Source organism: Monodelphis domestica, chromosome 7 (assembly GCF_027887165.1).
Source record: "Monodelphis domestica isolate mMonDom1 chromosome 7, mMonDom1.pri, whole genome shotgun sequence".
NCBI lineage: Eukaryota > Metazoa > Chordata > Mammalia > Didelphimorphia > Didelphidae > Monodelphis > Monodelphis domestica.
In genome coordinates, this window is record NC_077233.1 from 137,093,554 (window position 1) to 137,112,531 (window position 18,978).

Consider the following 18,978-nt stretch of genomic DNA (forward strand, 5'->3'; position numbering starts at 1 on the left):
GCTTTCATGGTTTTAATATTTTATTGTAAACAAAGGAAAAATCATTTTATTCCCGGCCCCAAATCCATAACTTGGGTTCCATTTGTCTTAAATCACTCTGTGGTTTGTAATGTACAATATGGCTTTCTTGCCTCCCTGGCTTGCTCAGGAAGGGTCCTGGCAGTGCTCTGGGCCAGCAGACAGGCTCAGACTACCCAGAATTCTCAGCTGGGAAGCTCCAGATCCCAGCACTACCCCATCTTCTGGCACTCCAGACACCTTTGCTCCCAAAGGCCACCTCCGTCTTTCCATCCTCTGCATGATTTAAGGCAGCCTTTCCACTACCTTCACTTTTGTCAGAATTTTCTTCATGGGCTCAGATCCTCGCTGGGTCCACCCTAGGCTTGGAGACCACACAGTGATGCTGCTGAACACACATCTGCTCCCCGGTGATGGGCCAACCCCAATCCTCCTAGGCCAGGCAGGTCCTACACAATGACTGTCTGTACCTCCAGTTCCCCCTCTTGGGAAGAGATCACAAACTCCCCTGCATGCTCTAGGATTTCTATGTCCTCAGAGGCCACCATAGTGACCGTGGCCTGGTCAGCCTCAATTCCTGCCTGAGTCGTCAACACAGCCCCCTCTCCTATGGCTGAGGCTAGGGTCATGGCCACTTGCTCCGTAAGGCTCTCAGGAGTGGCGATGGTGATGGTGTCAGAAGCAGCTGCTGCACTGGCCCCTATTCCCTCATCTTCATCCACTGTGACGTTCTGGACAATGATTTGGTGCCCGGAACCTGCCTGGTGCACAATCTGCTGTACCACCTTCATGATGTGGCTGTCCACCTGGGGGAGGGCAGAAGAGGAGCCTCAGCTCTAGGCCCGAGACAAGGGGGGTCCATGAGGAGAAGGTAGAGACCTGGGTTCCCTCATTCCCATTTCAGGACACATCCTGACCCCTCAGGATCTGGCCAGACTTTGTTCTCCGTCCCTAGGGTGGCCTTAGGAACCCACAATCCCATACCAGGCTTCACACCCTGAACTGGCCCAAAGTCCCCCACTCCTACCTACATCCCACCCCCTACCCCACCTCAGCCTGTGTGCCCTCAATGATCTCCGTGGCTTCACTGGTCTCAGTATCTTCTGTGGTGGCCTTGGAAAGGAAAAAACAGACAGGAGCTCTTACTACACCTGGAAGGCCAGGACAGCTTATCCAGAAAACCCCACCCTTGGTCCACCCCTCCCCAGCCCAGCCCAGCCCAGCTTGTGTGCTCACAACCTGACCCGCACCTCGATGATGTACTCCTGAGTATCAGCCACCACAGAGGAGAACTCCACCAGCACCGTGTGGGCATCCTCAGATAGTGTCGGGGTTGCCGGGCTAGCCCTGGACATCACCACTTCTTCTACCTCCAGCAGGCAGCCTCCTATAGACACGTGGTTAGAGCCTGAGCTAGCCCATGGGAAAACCAGCCCCTCACCCTACTCCCACAGAGACCACCCACCCAAACCCCACATTATAGAGCCAAAGCACCCCTCAGCTGGACAGTCACCTCCCCAGCTCACATCAGAGGGCCCTGGGTCACTACGCTAACCTTTGGTCCGCAGGTGCCGGTTGAGTGTGCCGTGCTCAGCAAAGCCACGGCCACACTTATAGCACTTGAAGGGCTTCTCCCCGGTGTGATGCCGGACATGCCGCACCAGAGAGCCCTTCTCCCGGAAGCCCCGGCTGCAGAACTGGCACACGTGTGGCTTTTCCTCCAGGTGTATCCGAAAGTGCACCTGCTGGGCATTCTGAAAGACAAGGGGGGGGGGGGGGGGTCAATATGAAGTCCCCACCCAGGGGAGTCAGCATAGCTTCTTTCTCTCCCCTTTCAGGACATTCCTCTCAAACCTGACAGAGCCAGCTGGTGGAGACCCCTGTGGAGGTCTCAGTCAAAGAAGCTCACACAAGGAAGGCTTGGGGCAGGCAGTGCACAAGCCTGTTTGGGTAGGCTGAACGCCAAAGCCTCAGCAAATGACAAGCTAGAGCAAGAAGAAAAGGGCAGCAGCAGCCATCTCCCATTTCTGGCTCCCAGGGGCATTTCCCTTCCCTGCCTATATCCTGGTTTCCTCTCTGATGAAGGGGAGAAACACCCCACCTTGGTCTTATAACGTTTCCCGCACTTGGGGCAGGCGTACGGACGCTCATCTGAGTGTACACGGCGGTGCCCCTTCACATGGGCAATGGTCTTATAGAGCTTCCCACACTCGCCACAGCGGAAGCGCCGCTCTCTAACATGCACTTCCTGGTGCTTCTTCAGCAGGTAGGCCTTGGGAAACTCCTTTCCACACTGCTCACACCTGAACAGCTGTTGTCCTGCAGATGAAGGGAGACCAGCCCCCAGGGCACACACTGAACTTATCCCCAAGCATTCCCTGTCCCCAACACACATGGACCAGAGAGGTGGAGAGGGGCACCAAGGCAGACCCACACACACCCAGCAGCACCCCACAGTCCCCTCTGGGGTGGGTCAGGACCAAGAGTCAACCCCTCTCCTGTAGCCCTGGTAGAGAAGTCTCCTCTGCAATCTCACATCTCCCCTTCTCTCTGCTCCACCTTCCCATTCTCCAGCCTGGACAGAGATGGCCAAAGCCTCCAGAGAAGCTGAGCCCACACCTACCAACATGGGCCTTGGCATGCACCTCCAGGGCCGGGGCTGACTTGAAGACCTCCACACAGTGAGGGCAGGAGTATTGTGTATATCCACTCTGGGATGAGGGGTCAGCCTGTGGGGATGGATAATTACCTCCTAAGACTGTGCCCCCCATAGCACAGATACCAGCCCCCAAGTTAATCCCCAAGCTGGAGAACAGCCCGCCAGTGGGCACCTACTGTTTGTACTTCTTCCACAGCTACAAAGTGCTGTTCTCCTGTCCTCACCCCCTCAGGCCCTGGTTCTTGGGCAGTGCCAACACAAGGCGCAGCTGGTATGGGACCCTCTTCTACTGCAACTCTCTTGATCACAAGGCCTGAGTTCTGCATGGCTTGTCTCAGCAAATTCTCACTATTTACCTCCCCTTCAGATGACACCTTTTCAGGGACTGAGGTCTACAGAGAACAGGAGGTAGTTGTTAATGCTATTCAGCATCTACTATAACATTCTTCAAAGAAGAGTCACATAAAAAAGATTTCCCAACATTCTGACTATGTTAGAGGGATCATATGAGTACTAGTCCAGAATAGCCCCCACAGATATCTTTTACTCTGAGGAAAGCCTTTTTTTTTTGGGGGGGGGGGGTGAAGGGGAAATGGAGGTGAGGGAAGCTGACCCCTCACAGAGGCTATGCCTCTCTATAGCCCTTAATAAGATAGACAATATCTTCCACCAGCTCCAAAATTCATTCACTGTGGCCAAAAAGGAGCTCAGTCCTGTTCACTTTGATAAGGAAGCCCATCCTGACTCTCCCCACATGGGAACTAAGTTTTTCAAAAGTTTGCCTACACATCACAAACATTAAAAAAAAAATAAATGGAACTCTTCTAAAGGTTGAGTTTACAAAGTTCAGGTTAAGACAAAGGATGGAGCTTTTCTTGATACTAGGTTTCTTCATAACCCTGCAGCCCTTAAGGAGAGCCAAGAATGGAAAGGAAGAGAACAGACCAGCTAGCTCTGTATTGGCAAACCTATGGGACACATGCTGGAAGGGGCTGCTCCCACTTCCCCCTCTCTACACACAACTGAAGACATTTCCTTCATCATCTGCCCCTCTGCCCAGTGGGAGTACTTCCTCCCTCCCCTATCTGGGGTAAGATGGGGGACTCACATGTGTCATGAGGGTGCTGTTTGGGCCCTTGGTCTCTAAAAGTTTTTGTGTCCAAATCACAAAGACCAAGCTAACCCAAACATAGAGAAACACAAGGGAAATTTCCTCAGTTGGTTATCCACAAAGGGCTTGCACCAGGGAACATCTCTAGAATGAGATCATTTATTTTCCTCCTGATGGTCTAGCAGAAGCCACTATTATCATTCCCTCAGTGAGGGAAAACCTAATAACTTTCATCCAGAAAAAACCTCATCCAAGCCAATCTAGCACCTAGTCTTTTCAAGTCCAGTCATGAGCTCCTCTTACCTCCTGGGCTATGGTTTTCATGTCCACAGGAAGCTCCTGCATCTGGACATGTACCTCATGGATGACAGTGCCCTTGTCATCAGTGACAAGGTGAATCACTGGTGGTGTTGTCTCAATGGATTCACTTGTAATGGCTGTGACTGTTTCGGTGTTTGAATCGCTGGATCCTGAAAGCAAAGAAGAAAACTAAGACCATAAGAAAACTACCATCTTTCCCTGCAGATGCTCACAGAGCAACTTCCCTGGAAAGAAAACAGCATCTAAAGGGAAGGGGGAGGGGGGTAAGGAGGGGAAATGGATCTCCTAATCTATACCTCAGCCATCCTGTGGTCAGTGCTTCATTCCTGTCTTCTCTGATGATGCCTAGCAATATTATCCCCCATTTTATATTTGGGAAGAAAGAGGCTCCAAGATTGAGTGACATATGAGGAGTAAGTGCTTCTGAGTGGCTTCCCATTTCCGGGAACAACCCACAGATGACAGGACCAGAAACAATAACAGATTTGTGCATCCTGTGATTTCATATGACCAAGGCATGTTTCCTTATTTCCTAAGAGGGTGTAGAAATCACCTGCTATAAAGAGATAGTCACTCCTTGTCCCTGAACAAACATATACCCATAATTAGCCTCTTTGTGAGTGAGAGGCCAATAAGCTACTAGCTAGAAGGACCGCTATTTACTATACCTAGGGCCCATCTAGAGAATTCACATACCTGTGGGAACATCTTCTTTGCTAACAACTATTTCTTTATTCATGTTAAATCGGATTTTTTCTGTACACGGGGTCAAAGATTTCAGATGTCGGGTCAAAGCTCCAGATTCCCTAAAGCTCTTCCCACAGTTCTTGCATTTATAAGGGCGTTCATCTGGTGAGAGAACAGAGTCAACAATTTTACACATGATGAAAAGTAAAAAACAAACTCTTTAAGAGAAAAAAATTTCTTTCCCACTTAGCAGACACCCAGGATCTACTCTCATTCAACCACACAGAGAGCTTTTTCCAGCTAGAATCTGGCTGCCTCAGGCCCATTCAACACCATCCTAAACCAGAACAAGACTATAATCCCAGGTATGCCCAGTCTCCTCTCTGGTGTCCACATATACAGAAGGCTGAACCAGTGATGCAGCTCCTTGAGACCACAACCCACACCAACAACTCTAAACCCACCTCTCATCTTACCTGTGTGCCGCCGGTGATGGCGGATGAGAGAACCCTTGGTCCTAAAGGAAGTTCCACATAACTTACACTCATAATCCTTCTTGCTACTATGTGTGATCATATGAGCTTTGAGAATGCTGGCCTGGGAGAAGGAAACAATAGCATTCATGAGTTGTTTGGCAAATGGAAACTCTCCCTAACACTTAAGTCACTCTCAGAAATAAGGGTAAAATGCCTCAGGGGATGAAGGCAGGATGACTGGAGTCAAGAAAGTGAGCAGCAAATGTGGGCATTGTCAGAGAGACATTGCTCAGGAAAAGCCACAGTCCACCCTGTCTGGCCTGCATCCAAAGTGCAGGAGAACTCTACTGTCCAGCCCAGTCCCATCTGGCTTACCGTCTTAAACGTCTTATGGCACAGCTCACACACGTAGCGCCCTTCCTTGTTGACCAGCAGCTTCACCTTCAGTAGCTCAGTGGAAACCTCTTGTTCAGTGTCTTCAGGGCTAGCAGGACCTTCTCCAGCCTCATTGTCCCCAGGCCCACTGGGGTTCTCAAAGACATGGTCTGTTGCTGCAACAATGACTTCTTTGATATGCCCACTGCCTGGAGAGAGAAGCAATGGCATCACATTCAGTCCTTGCAAACACAAAAAATTCCTAACAGCAGGAAAGTGGGAAACTATTAGGGAACATGGTGCTGGCCCAATTTCACATGGATAGCTTGGCCTTGGGTGTTTTAGATGTTCCTGGCCCTTTATGGAGAATCACAGGAACTAGCATTCCACCCAGAGATTTACCACCAACAAAGGCCTTAGAAAAGAAGTAGAATAGCTTTCCCAGATGTCAACTTGAAGGATGGGGTTTAGTCAATCTTAGATTTTTCCAGAAGCTACTGACTTTCTCCTGAAACAGCTACCAAAGATTTCCCCAAATCATTACAAAGCTGAACTCAAGGAAAACTAAAACAACAAGGCTATATCTGGCTCTAAAATGGCCCAACTTCTCCCAGGACAGGACACACAAACATTGAGCACAGACATGGCCAGAAACGATTTGATCTATCTGGATCCACTGTCTTTCCTGTAGAGGTATGGATTCCTCGAAGTAGTTCTGATTTTTTTTCCTGCAGTTTGAAGAATATCAGGGACAATACTTTGATGTTTCATCCAGAAAGGAGCAGAAAGTAAACAGGTTCACAGAAGAACCTGAATTTGTTAAATTTTCCCAGTCAGACTAGGAAGGGAAGCCAAAGCTTCATACCCTGTCAAAAACCCGACAACAGAAAAAATTAAGCTCCTAAAACAATGTGTGTGAAATTCATGAGGTCAGTTCTAAGAGATAATCAACAATCTACTGACATTTGATTGGAACAAATGAATTTTCCCTACTCTAGAATCAGACTCTAAGGAGTATATCCCACCAGAACTTGGATGAATGAATCCAGTAAGAAGAGATGATCAAACCCTAATAAGTCATACACATTGTCCTTCCTCTCCACCTGCTCTTTTTTCTTTTAAACCCTTACTGTCTTAGAATCTATCTTAGAAACTATGTATTGGTTCCAAGGCAGAAGAGAGTAGTAAGGACTAGGCATTGGGGGTTAAGTTACTTGTCCAAGATCACATAGCTAGAAGTGTATAAGGCCAGATTTGAACCTAGGACCTCCTGTGTCTCTAAGCCTCAATCCACTGAGCCACCTAGCTGCTCCCCACCGTGTCCTCTCACCAATACACTAGTTGCTAAGCTCAGAAAAGAACACATAATGGAGAGCCCCATGTAATCTGTGCCTCAAAACACCAGAGTAGAACCAAGCTGGTGGTCTCATTCTATGTATACAATGATTACTTGCCTGACCTTTCCATCTGTTGTTTCACTGCCATATATCCTACCTTACTATTCTAGTGACCAAATTTCCCCATTTCTCTTTCTTTATATAAAAACTTTGCAGGAGAGAAAAATGAATAATTAAATCCTTTATTTTTTCCCCTTACTTCCTGTCTTAGTAACAACTCTGAGACAGAAAGGTGAGGGCTAGACCACTGGGATTAAGTGACTTGCCCAGGGTCACACAATTAGGAAAAGTCTGAGTCCAGGTTTGAATCCAGGTACTCTTGACTCCAAGCCCAGCACTATCCCTGAGACACCTAGCTGCCCCAATAATTAAACTCTTTAACAATTTAACATGCTTCCAATTGATCTTCTGCATGCCAGTACCATAAAGATGTCAGCAATAAGATGTAGTAGAAAGAGTGCTAGATATGAATCCAAAGAAATGGGTTCAAATTCTACTTCTAAAACTTGGAAGACATTTGATGTTGAGTGAAGTCATTTCACTACATCTCAGTTTCCTTATTCACTAATCAGGGAAAATAATTCTTATAGTTTTAAAGAGTTTCTATAAAGAGCTATAGAAATATCTACTTGTTGTTAAGAAAAATTTACTTTGACCAGTCCTGCATGTAGTCTGCAGGGTAGGGCATTCCAGACAGGGAACTTCTCCCAATGTAAACTGGCCCCTTCTCTACAACTTAGTCTTAGAGGTTGCTGAATTGTTTGCATTTTTTAGTATTTTGACAACTACATTTGGATATAATTGGTCTTATTTGTAATCCTATTTTATTCTACACATTTAAAAACACCACCCTGAAAAAATACATGTACAAAAATATTTATAGCCACGCTCTTTGTGGTGGCACAAAACTGGAAAATGAGGGGATGCCCTTCAATTGGGGAATGGCTGAACAAATTGTGGTATATGTTGGTGATGGAATACTATTGTGCTAAAAGAAATAATAAAGTGGAGGAATTCCATGGGGACTGGAACAACCTCCAGGAAGTGATGCAGAGCGAGAGGAGCAGAACCAGGAGGACATTGTACACAGAGACTGATAAACTGTGGCACAATCAAATGTAATGGACTTCTCTACTAGCAGCAATGCAATGACCCAGGAAAATTGAGGGATTTATGAGGAAGAATGCTATCCACATCAAGAATTGTGGGAGTAGAAACAGAAGAAAAACATTTCCTTGATCACATGGTTTGATGAGGATATGACTGGAGATGTAGACTCTAAACAATCACCCTCGTGCAATTATCAATAATATGGAAGCAGGTTTTGATCAATGATATATATAAAACCCAGTGGAATTGCTTGTTGGCTCTGGGAGGAGAGGAGGGAAAGAACATGAATCATGTAACCATGGAAAAATATTCTAAACCAATTAAATAAATAAATGAAAATAAAAATGTTTTAAAAAAGAAAAAAGAATGATGATAAGATTGAAAAATAAAAAATAAATAAATAAAACATTACCCTGAGATACACAGACTATAAAATGGGGCTAGGATACAAAAAGCTGAAGAATTACTGCCTCAGAGATATGCCCGAGAACTGAGAGAAGACAGGTCCCAGAGTGTGTGTCAGTGGTATGAACCCAAGTCTTCTAGATTCTTAAAGGAGATTTTTAGCCAATATTCTATGCTGTTTCTCATTAAGAAATATGGTCCCATTATTGAGAAATATGTTTGTGCATCAACTGCACCTATTTCTGAGACAACGTTTTTTTGATGTGATTAACTGGGTCACAGCCCTGGACTCATTAGTGGTGAGCTTTAACCAGCTGAGCCTGTTGGGCCAGCCCAGAAAGTTGGAAGAAGAGGCAGAGCCAGGCAGGACACAGACACATCCTAGGATCTGTAAAAGGAAAAAAGGAGAAAGAGAGGAGAGAGATGCAAGAAAAACTAGGGAATACAATGGGAAACTAGAAAGAAGGAGATGGCAGTAGAGGAGTGGGGCCTGGTCGCCAAAAAGGAGGCACTCAGCCTAGAAAGAGGTAGCAGTGGGAGCCTGTGTCCTGAATACCTAATTACATGGCTGGCACCAGTGCAATCTATGTAATATCTACCAGGATCAAAGTACAACTGGGTGTCTGCCCACAGATCTTCAAGAACAAAGTGGGAGTCTAAAGAGAACTGGTTTTCCAAATAACACCTTCCCTAAAACAGGAATTCCAAATGAAAATCCAATTATTACCTTATATTCTGCATAGTAGGGAGCAGCTTGCTGCCTATGGATTTCATCTTCCTCTTCCTCTCCCCCTTCACTCTGTTTGCATTAAAAGGTTGCTGTCCATACTAGTTTCCTTCAAGGCCTTGCATTTTATATCATACCCTCACAGACTTGTAATGTACTTCTTTGCTTTAGCTCTTGGCAGAGACCCCTTATAGCCATTTTCTGCCCTCAATTTGTGTGTACTCAGTCTCTCAGCCAAGAAAAGATCTTCCTCTTCCTACCTGAGAAGCCATTTACATTTCTGCCCTTCAAAGATGCATCAAGCACCACTAGCATTCTCCAGGAAGATTTCTTTGATAAAGAAGAGAATAATTCCAACTTACAACTAACTCTGACCCCATGGTACAATATATTTGCACAGTTCCTTTAACTTTTGAAGTATTTTGACATTAACTCATTTGCTCATAATGACACTCCTATGGGAGGACAGAGATTATTATCTCCGTTTAACAGCAAAAACAAAAAACAAACAAACAAAAAAAAAACAACCGAGGCTGAGAGATATGAAGCAATTTGTTTAAAAGCACATAGAATTCCCACCTCTGCTCATCCCACTAGACCATACTATCTCCATGACTATTCCATATACATGGACCTGGATAGTTAATTAACAAACATCTATCCTGTTCCTGCTCAGACTAAGTCTTAGCAATCTCTAAGCAATATAGGTCCCAGGGGTCCTGAAAAACAAATGCTTGCTAGGGTAGGGGCAGGACTGGGTTAGGAAGGAAAAAAGGGAAATAAGAGAAAAAATTGAACAAGGGATGGGAGTATGGGGTGCTCAGAAGAGAAAACAGAGGATAAAGAAGAGAAAAATCTAAGGAAATGCAGAACTCATCACAGTCTGCAGAGATACCAAACTGTGAAGGGAGCAAAGGGGCCTTTACCAACAGTATTTCTAGTACTCCATGGTGCAGCCTCCTACTTCACAACTTCCTCACCAGCACGTCTACCTTGTTCCTCCTCAATGCCTCAATGAGGTATTCTTTCTTTTGAAATCTACTTTCAGAAAAGTTTCTGGTATCTATCCTAGACACATTGAAAGACAGCAGTAGTCGTAGGATCTTAAACATAGTAGGTAAATAAAAAGTTTATTACTGAATAGACTAGTATGACTCATTCTTGACAGTCCAACTCCTGTTTCAATGCTTTTGCATTGGCTGGAATGTATCCTTCCTCACCTGTGCCTCTCGAGACTCCTACTTTCTTTTAAGAGGGAGAAAGGAAAAGAAAGGAAAGAAGGAAGGAAGGAAGGGAGGGAGGCATGGAGGAAGGGAGGAAAGGAGGGACGGAGGGAGGGACGGAGGGAGGAAGGAAAGGAGGGAAGGAGGAAGGAAGGGAGGAAGGAAAGGAGAGAGGGAGGGAGGGAGGGAGGGTCGGAGGGAGGGAGGAAGGCTCAACTCAAGTATCAAGTTCTTTTTTTAAAAAACCCTTACCTTCTGTCTTAGTATCAATTCTAGGAGAGAAGAGCAGTAAGGGCTAGGCAATCAAGGCTAAGTGACTTGCCCACAGTCATGAAACTAGGAAGTCTCTGAGGCCAAATCTGAACCCAGGTCAACCCAATTCCAGGCCTGGCCCTCAAGTTTTTAGCTGTCCCTCAAGAACCAACTTCTACATGAGGCCTTTCCTGAGCCCCTAAGGTGCTAGTGCCGTTTGCCGCCTCCAACAAAAATGTTGTAACAACTTTCGTCTCTATTTAACAATTACCTATGTATGTATGTCTATTTCCCCAGGGATGTAAGCTCTCTATGAAGGAAGTTATTGAGGGGACTTTGATTTACAAAGATAGAATCAAAACTCTGGTGCCCCCTGTAGTCAGCAGGAAAAGCCAGCAATTGAGGTGGGGAAAATGAGGTAAATGGTCCTCTGGGTGCTTAGGCAAAAGAGGAAGGGCAACAGTTGGCTTATGAGGTGTGATGTGTGAAAGTCAGTGGGCAGAGAGAAAGTTAGATAAACTGAGGCTGGATTGGATTTCAGGCTTGTCTGCTTCCATATTGGGGCTGACTAAGGACTGATGGTACTACTGTGTAGAATATAGGCGGAAAGTCAGTTAAATGGAGGTTATATATTAATTCTTTCTTTAGGAATGATCAATTTCCTTGCTCTTCTCTCATCCTCGCCTTTCTAATTACTGAAATATTAAAATCTCCCCCCATTTTTTATCTTTACAGCTCCTTGCAGTCAGACATTGATTTTGCTTTTACCTATATAACTACAGTGCCTAGCAGAGTACCTGGCACCTATGAGGCTCTTAAAAAACACTTGCTGGGGGGCTCAGTGGATTGAGAGCCAGGCCCAGAGACAGGAGATCCTGGGTTCAAGTCTGGCCTCAGATACTTCCTAGCTGTGTGACCCTGGGCAAGCCACTTGACCTGCATTGCCTAGCCTAGCCCTTACCATTCTTCTGCCTTGGAACCAATACACAGTACTGATTCCAAGACAGAAGGTAAGGGTTAAAAAAAAAAAGCGCTTGTTGATTGACCAAATTCTATCCTCCAGGGGAACTTCAATTTGTACTCTAAGCTCTCTTTGGAACCAAAGGTTCTATCTTTTGTTAAAGGAATTCTAGGCATCAGCTAGCAAATGAGATTTTGAGGGTAAAGGGCCTTATACTGATCCTAGAATACAGAGTCCCAGGGCAGGGATGAATATAAAACTGTGGGATTGTAGGAGCCAGAGCTGGCAACGATTCCAGAAAGCATCACTCCAATCCCACCTTTTTAAGCTAAAGAACCTGAGGTCCAGAGATGTTCAGTGACTTGCTCATATACCTTACAGAGTTGACAGAGAATACCCAAGAGGATTAACACTCAAACCTGGGTTCTCTAACCCCAAGTCCAGCATCCTTTCCACTGACACCTGGCAACCTCAATAGCCCTTAAATCAAGACCATTAAGGTGCATCATCCTTAGCATCTCTTCCTCAAGGCAGCAATTTAACCCCCTAGAAGTCAGAAACCCACTTACCAATGATGTCTGGAGCACTGCTGACGTCCTCCGAAAGAGTAGATGTTTCCACAACAATATGAGCCACTGTAATGGACTCCTCCCCAGACGGGACCACCTGCTGTAATACAAGATGGATAGCAAGAAGGAGAGACGTCAGAAAACACAAGACTCAGATAAAGACTCTGACTGTTTGTTTCTTCTGTTTTTGATAACAATTACTCTCCACAGCTGGGTAGCTCAGTGGATTGAGAACCAGGCCTAGAGATGGGAGGTCCTAGGTTCAAATCTGGCCTTCTTCCTAGCTGTATGACCCTGGGCAAGTCACTTGACCCCCACTGCCTAACCCTTACTGCTCTTCTGCCTTGAAGCCAATACACAGTATTGACTCCAAGATGGAAGGTAAGGGTTTAAAAAAAAAAAGGAAAGCTAAGGGGAAGCATTATTCAGGGAGAGATTTCTTAGAACAGGATGAATTCTTCCATCTCTCTGGCTGTGGACTGACTTCTCCCTCCCAACCACCAAATTGTGGCTGTTTCACATGCTGCAAATAGGTGGACACTATGTGACATGCAAGATATTTGGAGATTGGGAAAGGGATTCACTCCAGGAGGAAAACAACAAGTAAAGAGCCTTTGGAGCCCAACCTACATAGACAGGAACCAGTTCTCCAGTATAGGGATTAGCCCACATCATCTTTACCTCCTGGCCAAGCAGGGCTGCTGCTGTGGCTGTTGTAGCCTCCTGAGGTGTACGTTGACATGCCTTCTGTATTTTGTGTTGAACAAAGTCTTCCAAGGTAGTGAACTCAGACTGGCAACGGCCACACTTGTGCACATCATCTTCATCTGAAATGAAGATGCAACAACATGTAATATGTAAACAGCAGCACTGAATAGCTTTGACCAGAGCTGCTCCCATAATCTTTAAACTGGAAGAGCTTTCAGGCAATCTAATACAACATCTACCTGAAGGAAGAATCTTGGCTACCATATCTCTGACACTATCCAGCCCCTGCCTAAATACTTCAAGATCATTTAATAACTCTCAGTTAATTCATTCTATTGTTCACTCAATCAAGTGACAAACATTTATGTGCCAGGCACTGTGCTAGGGTACAAAGACAAAAATAAAACAATTGCTGTCCTAAAGAAGCTTATATTCTATTGGGGAAGACAACATATAAGTGTATAAGTATGTACAAAATAAATAAATACAAGATAATTGAGGGAGTAAGAACTAGCAGTTGGGGAATCAAAAAAGACTTCTTTCTTGAAAGTAGAAAATGGGCACTGAACTCAGTTGTGAAAGGAACCAGAGGGGAGAAAGGAGGGCATTCCAGACCTACATATGGCCAGTGCCAAGGCACAGAGACTAGAAATAGTGTCTTGTATGAGAAATGGAAGAAGGCCAGTTGAACTAGTACACAGGCAGGAGGAAGACATAATGAGCCTAGAAAAGTAGTTAAGACCAGGTTGTGAAGGGCTTTATAAAATTTGAAAACAGGGAAACGCTGGTGTTTATTAAATAGGGAAAAAACATGCTCAGACCTGTATTGAAAGAAAATCATTTTGGCAGCTATATGGAATATGGACTGGGAAGAGAAAGGCAGAGGCCCAGCTACTACTATAGTCCAGAGATGAGACAGCTAATTGAAAATAACCTGTCACAGGTCTACCCTTAGAAATATCACCCCTTAAATGGTCAATGGATACGAACAGGCAGTTTTCAGAGGAAGAAATCAGAGCTATCTATAATCCTATGAAAAAAAAATGCTCTAAATTGCTATTAAATAAAAAAATGAAAATAACTCTTATACCTATCAGATTGGCTAATATGACAAAAAAGGAAAATGATAAATGTTAGAGGGGATGTAGGAAAATTGGGCCAATGATGGATTGTTGATGGAATTGTGAACTGATTCAATCACTGTGGAGAGCAATTTGGAACTGTGCTCAAAGGGCTACAAAAACTGGGCATACTCTTTGATCTAGCAATACCACTACTAGGTCTGTATCCCAAAGAGATTTGTTAAAAGGAGGGAGAGAAAAGGACCTATATGTAAAAAATATGTGTAGCAGCTCTTTTGTGGTGGCAAAGAATTGGAAATTGAGGGAATGTTCATCTTACAGCACAACAGAAAGACACCAATCCAATCCAGTAAGCATTTAATAAGTGCTTACTATATGTATTCCAGGAACTGAGGACCTCTTAAGCACAAGGTAAAGCAATCCTTGCCTTGGTGGAGCTCACAATCTACTAGGGAGATACAACATGTAAACAGAGAAGGGAGCAAAAGTTCAGCTACTCATCAAACAGATCATTTGAGGAGAAAAAGAATACACTAACAACTAAAAGGAACAAGAATAGCTTCTTTTAGGACAAGAATTCTTAATATGGTGTCTGTGATCTTTTTCTTGTAGTATTTTAATAAATGCATTAATAGAACTGGTTTCCTTTGTAATCTTATGCATTTTAATTTTTGTCATTTTTCAATCATGTCTGACTCAGCAACTTCATTTGGGGGTTTTCTTGGCAGAGATACTGGAGTGTTTTGCCATTTCCTTCTCTAGTTCATTTTACAGATGAGGAAACTGAGACAAATAGGGTTAAGTGACTTGACCAGGGTCACAGAAGTGTCTGCAGCCAGATTTGAATCCAGGAAGAGGAGTCTTCATGATTCCTAGCTGATCAATGGATCACTATCCATTTATGAATTTATAAAACATTATTTTGAGAGAGAGGATCCATAGGCTTCAGTAGATTGCCTAAGAGGTCCAGAAGATAAAATGAGGAGAAATTCTGCTGTAGGAGATGACTTTTATAAGCCAAGGATTCTTAGGAGCAGAGCAGAGGGAGGAAAGAGGGCCAGGAGAATAGCTGAGGTGGGGGAACAGCAAGTAGACCAATCTGAATAGACAGTAGAACTTATGAAGGGAAAAAATGTTCCATAATACTAGAATTACATCATATTGTAATTATTTAAAATGCCAAGCTGACAAGTTGGTATTTTATCCTAGAAACAACAGAGCTACTGAAGGTTCTCACAGTCAAACTTGTACATAAAGGAGATGAGAAAAAGGAAGCCAGGAGTACAAACAGGGATGGTTGTATGTAATATTCCAGGCAAGAGATGAATGAGCCAGAGTAGGTGTTAAGGAAGATGGAACAAGACATGGTGAAAGGAGATTCAACAGAACTTAGCAAGTCATTAGATATGGAGTATGAGAGAAAAGGAAAAGTTGAGGTTGACTTCAAGGTTGTAAATCAATTGACTAGAAAATGGTAGTGTCCTCAACAGAACCAAAGAACATGAGATGAGGGATGGATTTAGGGGGGAAAAGATAATGAGTTGTATTTGGGACTTAACTAAATTTGAGATATGTATGAGACATACAGTTGGAAACATCCAGTAGGCTGATGGTAGGGGACTCAGGAAAGAGAGCAAAGTTGGAAATATTGTTACGGGAGTCATTTACATAGAAATTGCAAGTGAATCCAGGGAAGCAGAGGAGATCACCAAGAGAGAAAGAATATGTGGATGTAGACTCTAAGGGATCACTCTATTGCAAATAATAATATGGAAATAGGTCTTGATACATGTAAAACCCAGTGGAATTGCTCGTTGGCTCCCAGAAGGGAGAGGGAGAAGTCAAGGGAAAGAACATGAATCATGTACCCATGGAAAAATACTCTAAGTTAACTAATTTTATATATATATATATATTTTTTTTTAAAAGAAAGAATAGAGAGAGAGAGGTGGTGGCTCAGGACAGTTTAAAGGGATTTGACCACAGTTAGAGAACATAGAGGAGGAGGCTCTAGCAAAAGAGACTGACTTAGAAGGAAAGGTCAGAAAAATAAAAGCAATATCATGGAAACTCAGGATAGATAAGAATTAGGAACAAGTGAAAGGATTTAGCAATTAAGAGATCACTGGAAACCTTGGAGAGAAGTGAGAAGTCAGAATGCAAGGGTGAATGAAGTAAACAGGAGAAGAGGAAATCGAGGTAATTTCCACATCTTTACTTTTGAAATCCATCCCTTCTGAAAACTATCAATTGGGGGTGGGGGGGATTATTTTTGCATTAAACAGCTTTGATAAAGATCTGATATCCCAAATATAAAAAACAAACACAAGTATATCAAACCAAGAACTGGTTCCCAATAGATAATCAAAGAATATGGTTCTCAAGAGACCTGCAAACTATTAACAACCATATGAACAATTGCTCCAAATTGCTAATGTGATAAGTTTATTATAAAGATATTTTATTTTACCAATTATGTGTAATAACAAATTTCCACATAAGTTTTCCAAAGTTACATGGTTCAAATTATCTCCCTCTTCCCAGAGACGGCAAGCAATTCAATCTAGGTTATATATGTATTATCATTCAAAACATATTTCCATATAATATGAGAAATGTAAATCAAAACAATTCTGAGAATTCTCTTAACATCCAGTAACTTGGCAAAGACAAGAGTTGACCAATCAACATTCCAGAGAAACTAAAGAAAGCCATAGGTAAAGAACTCAGTTGAAAAGTACAATAAGGAACAAAGGGCTGAGCTTAAACTGCAACCAGACTAGGTTACAAATATACAATACTAAGAGTTACTCATAAGGGGTCTGGGGTAGTCTTCCTGACTCAACTTCTCAAAGGCAGTTCAGTCATGGCGGGAGGACGCCAGATTTGCCCTCTAGTTGGCCTGGTTTAATGTGTATATATAAAGCAAGACTACATCAGAAAAACCACAGGAAATTAGCTCCTTGCATCATCAGCAATTGGTGCTCTAACAATATTCTATAACCAGATGCTTCATACAGACAACAAGGCACTTCCAAAGTGCCCATTTCATAGAAGGTAATTCTCAGTTCCAATCTCTTCTCCCCCCCCCCCCCCAAGTCCCATATCCTCTTTTTTACCTGGTTGCAGAGAGGTTTACTCGACCTCTCCCTGATGTATGCTTCACAGGGACCAAAATGGTGATTCTATAAAAACGACAGCTACCATTTCTATAACAATTACCATGTGCCAGGCACTGCACTAAGCAATTTACAATTATTGTCACTTGATTCTCACAACAACCCTGGGAGATAGGTGCTATTATTGTTACCATATTACAAATGAAGAAATTGCAGCAGGACAGAAGCTAAGTGTCATGCCCAGTGTAAGTCACACAGCTAGCTGCTTTCTAGGACAAGAAAATGTTGAGAAACAGAAAAACTACACTCAGTGAAACAGGGGAAACCAGGGGCTCTTCTTCAGTAAGCATGTGGTATCCCTTGGCAGCTGGCCTATTTCAGATCTGCAGAAAGTCAAAAGCTGGAAGGAACTTCAATAGTTGTAGTAAACCTCATTTTACAGAAGAGGCAGCTAGACAGAGCACAGGCCTGGAGACAGGAAGACAAACTACAATCTGGCCTTAGACACTTAATTGTGTGACCCTGGGCAAGTCACTTCTCTAGTTTGCCTCAAGTTTTCCTCATTTCTAAAATGGAGATTATAATAGCACCTCTCTCCCAGGATTATTGTGAATATCAAATGAGATAATAAAGAGTGCCTGGCACATAGTAAGCACTATATATATATTAGTTATTATTATGAGAAAATGGAGGCCTAGAGAAACTGAGTACACAGCAAAACTATGGCAGACCTAGATCTAACACACTCTAACAGGCTCTTGACAGCTGACTGAACTCTTTGCCAGATCATAGTGCCCTGACAGTCCTCCAGACCTGGCAGCAACACCAGCTAATGAGGATGCAGGGTTGGTTGTGAAGGGGACACGAAGTCTAGGCTAGGGGGTTCAGAGGTGAGGGGCGTGGTGGTCTGCAGAAAAGCGGCCCTAACAACTCCAGCCCCGCCTCTGCCCACATACCCCTCCCCTGGCTCAGCCCCAGCTGGGATCAAGGTGTGCTGGGTACGGGTGGGGGATATACCGGGCAGGGAACGTGAGGACAAGGGCCTTGGCCCAGAACGGAGGCAGACTCGAGCTGGAAGGAAAATGCGGGGTACCAGCGTGGGGGAGGGGCGAATGAGGGGGGAGGGGCACCCATGAGGTCACGTCAGTCCCGGGGTCAGGGGTCAGATGGAGACCGGAGCCTCCTGGCCTGCCTGCCTCAGCCTCCCCTCTTTACCTTCTTCGCTGAATGGCGTTGCGAGACTCAGAAAGCCGCCAGGAGCTGAGGCCGCCGCCGCCGCTGCTGCGCCCCCAGGCTCGCCCCGCTCCCGCCCGGCCCCAGCCCCGGCTCCTGCCGTATGAGCTGCCGCCACCCGCACGGCCATTGCGCCCTCCATGTCGCAACGCGCCGCAGGAAGATGGCGGATTTACGACCGTGTCGTCATAACAACGGGCCGGGCCGGGAGGGAGGAAGAGAGAGGCAGTGCGGGGGAGGGGCAAGACACCGGGCGGGGCCCGAGCGGTGAATGGGCGGGGCCGGGCGAGTGGGGAGGGAGGAGCTGTCGGGTTGGGGCGGGGCAGGCTCCTGCCAACCGGATCTCCAAACCGCAGCGGTGCGCGGGGCTGGGACTGCCCTCCCTAGCTACACTAGCTAGCCACACTCCAGGCTCCAGGCCCTTCCCCCCTTTCCCCCTCCTTTTGCCAGGTCACAGCGCCTCCTTTTCTTCTCTTGCCCTTGGGGGGCTCTGGGCCTGGAGTCGGGAAGGCTCGAGTTCAAGTTCCGACTTAGACCTGGCCAGG

General features: G+C 44.9%; 1 protein-coding gene across 1 annotated transcript; it reads right to left on the reverse strand.

The window, feature by feature from the left end:
* Positions 1–2: 2 nt before the first annotated feature.
* Positions 3–18,615, reverse strand: E4F1 (E4F transcription factor 1). Its single transcript, XM_016424183.2, has 14 exons — positions 18,416–18,615; positions 12,973–13,118; positions 12,292–12,391; positions 5,648–5,856; positions 5,273–5,393; positions 4,806–4,958; positions 4,092–4,258; positions 2,854–3,069; positions 2,642–2,747; positions 2,120–2,337; positions 1,574–1,772; positions 1,269–1,405; positions 1,069–1,131; positions 3–824 (listed from the first exon to the last, which is right to left on the reverse strand). Exons 1-14 carry the CDS (start codon positions 18,573–18,575, stop codon positions 468–470), a joined length of 2,352 nt encoding a protein of 783 aa, XP_016279669.2. The 5' UTR covers positions 18,576–18,615; the 3' UTR covers positions 3–467.
* Positions 18,616–18,978: the final 363 nt, after the last annotated feature.

Coding starts and splice junctions, on each gene's coding strand:
- E4F1 (XM_016424183.2), bottom strand. CDS start 18,575: ATGGAGGGCGCAATGGCCGTGCGGGTGGCGGCAGCTCATACGGCAGGA. Junction 5,394..5,647: donor GCCATAAGACGTTTAAGACG/GTAAGCCAGATG, acceptor TCCTTCTCCCAG/GCCAGCATTCTCAAAGCTCA. Junction 4,959..5,272: donor CCATCACCGGCGGCACACAG/GTAAGATGAGAG, acceptor TTCTCTCACCAG/ATGAACGCCCTTATAAATGC.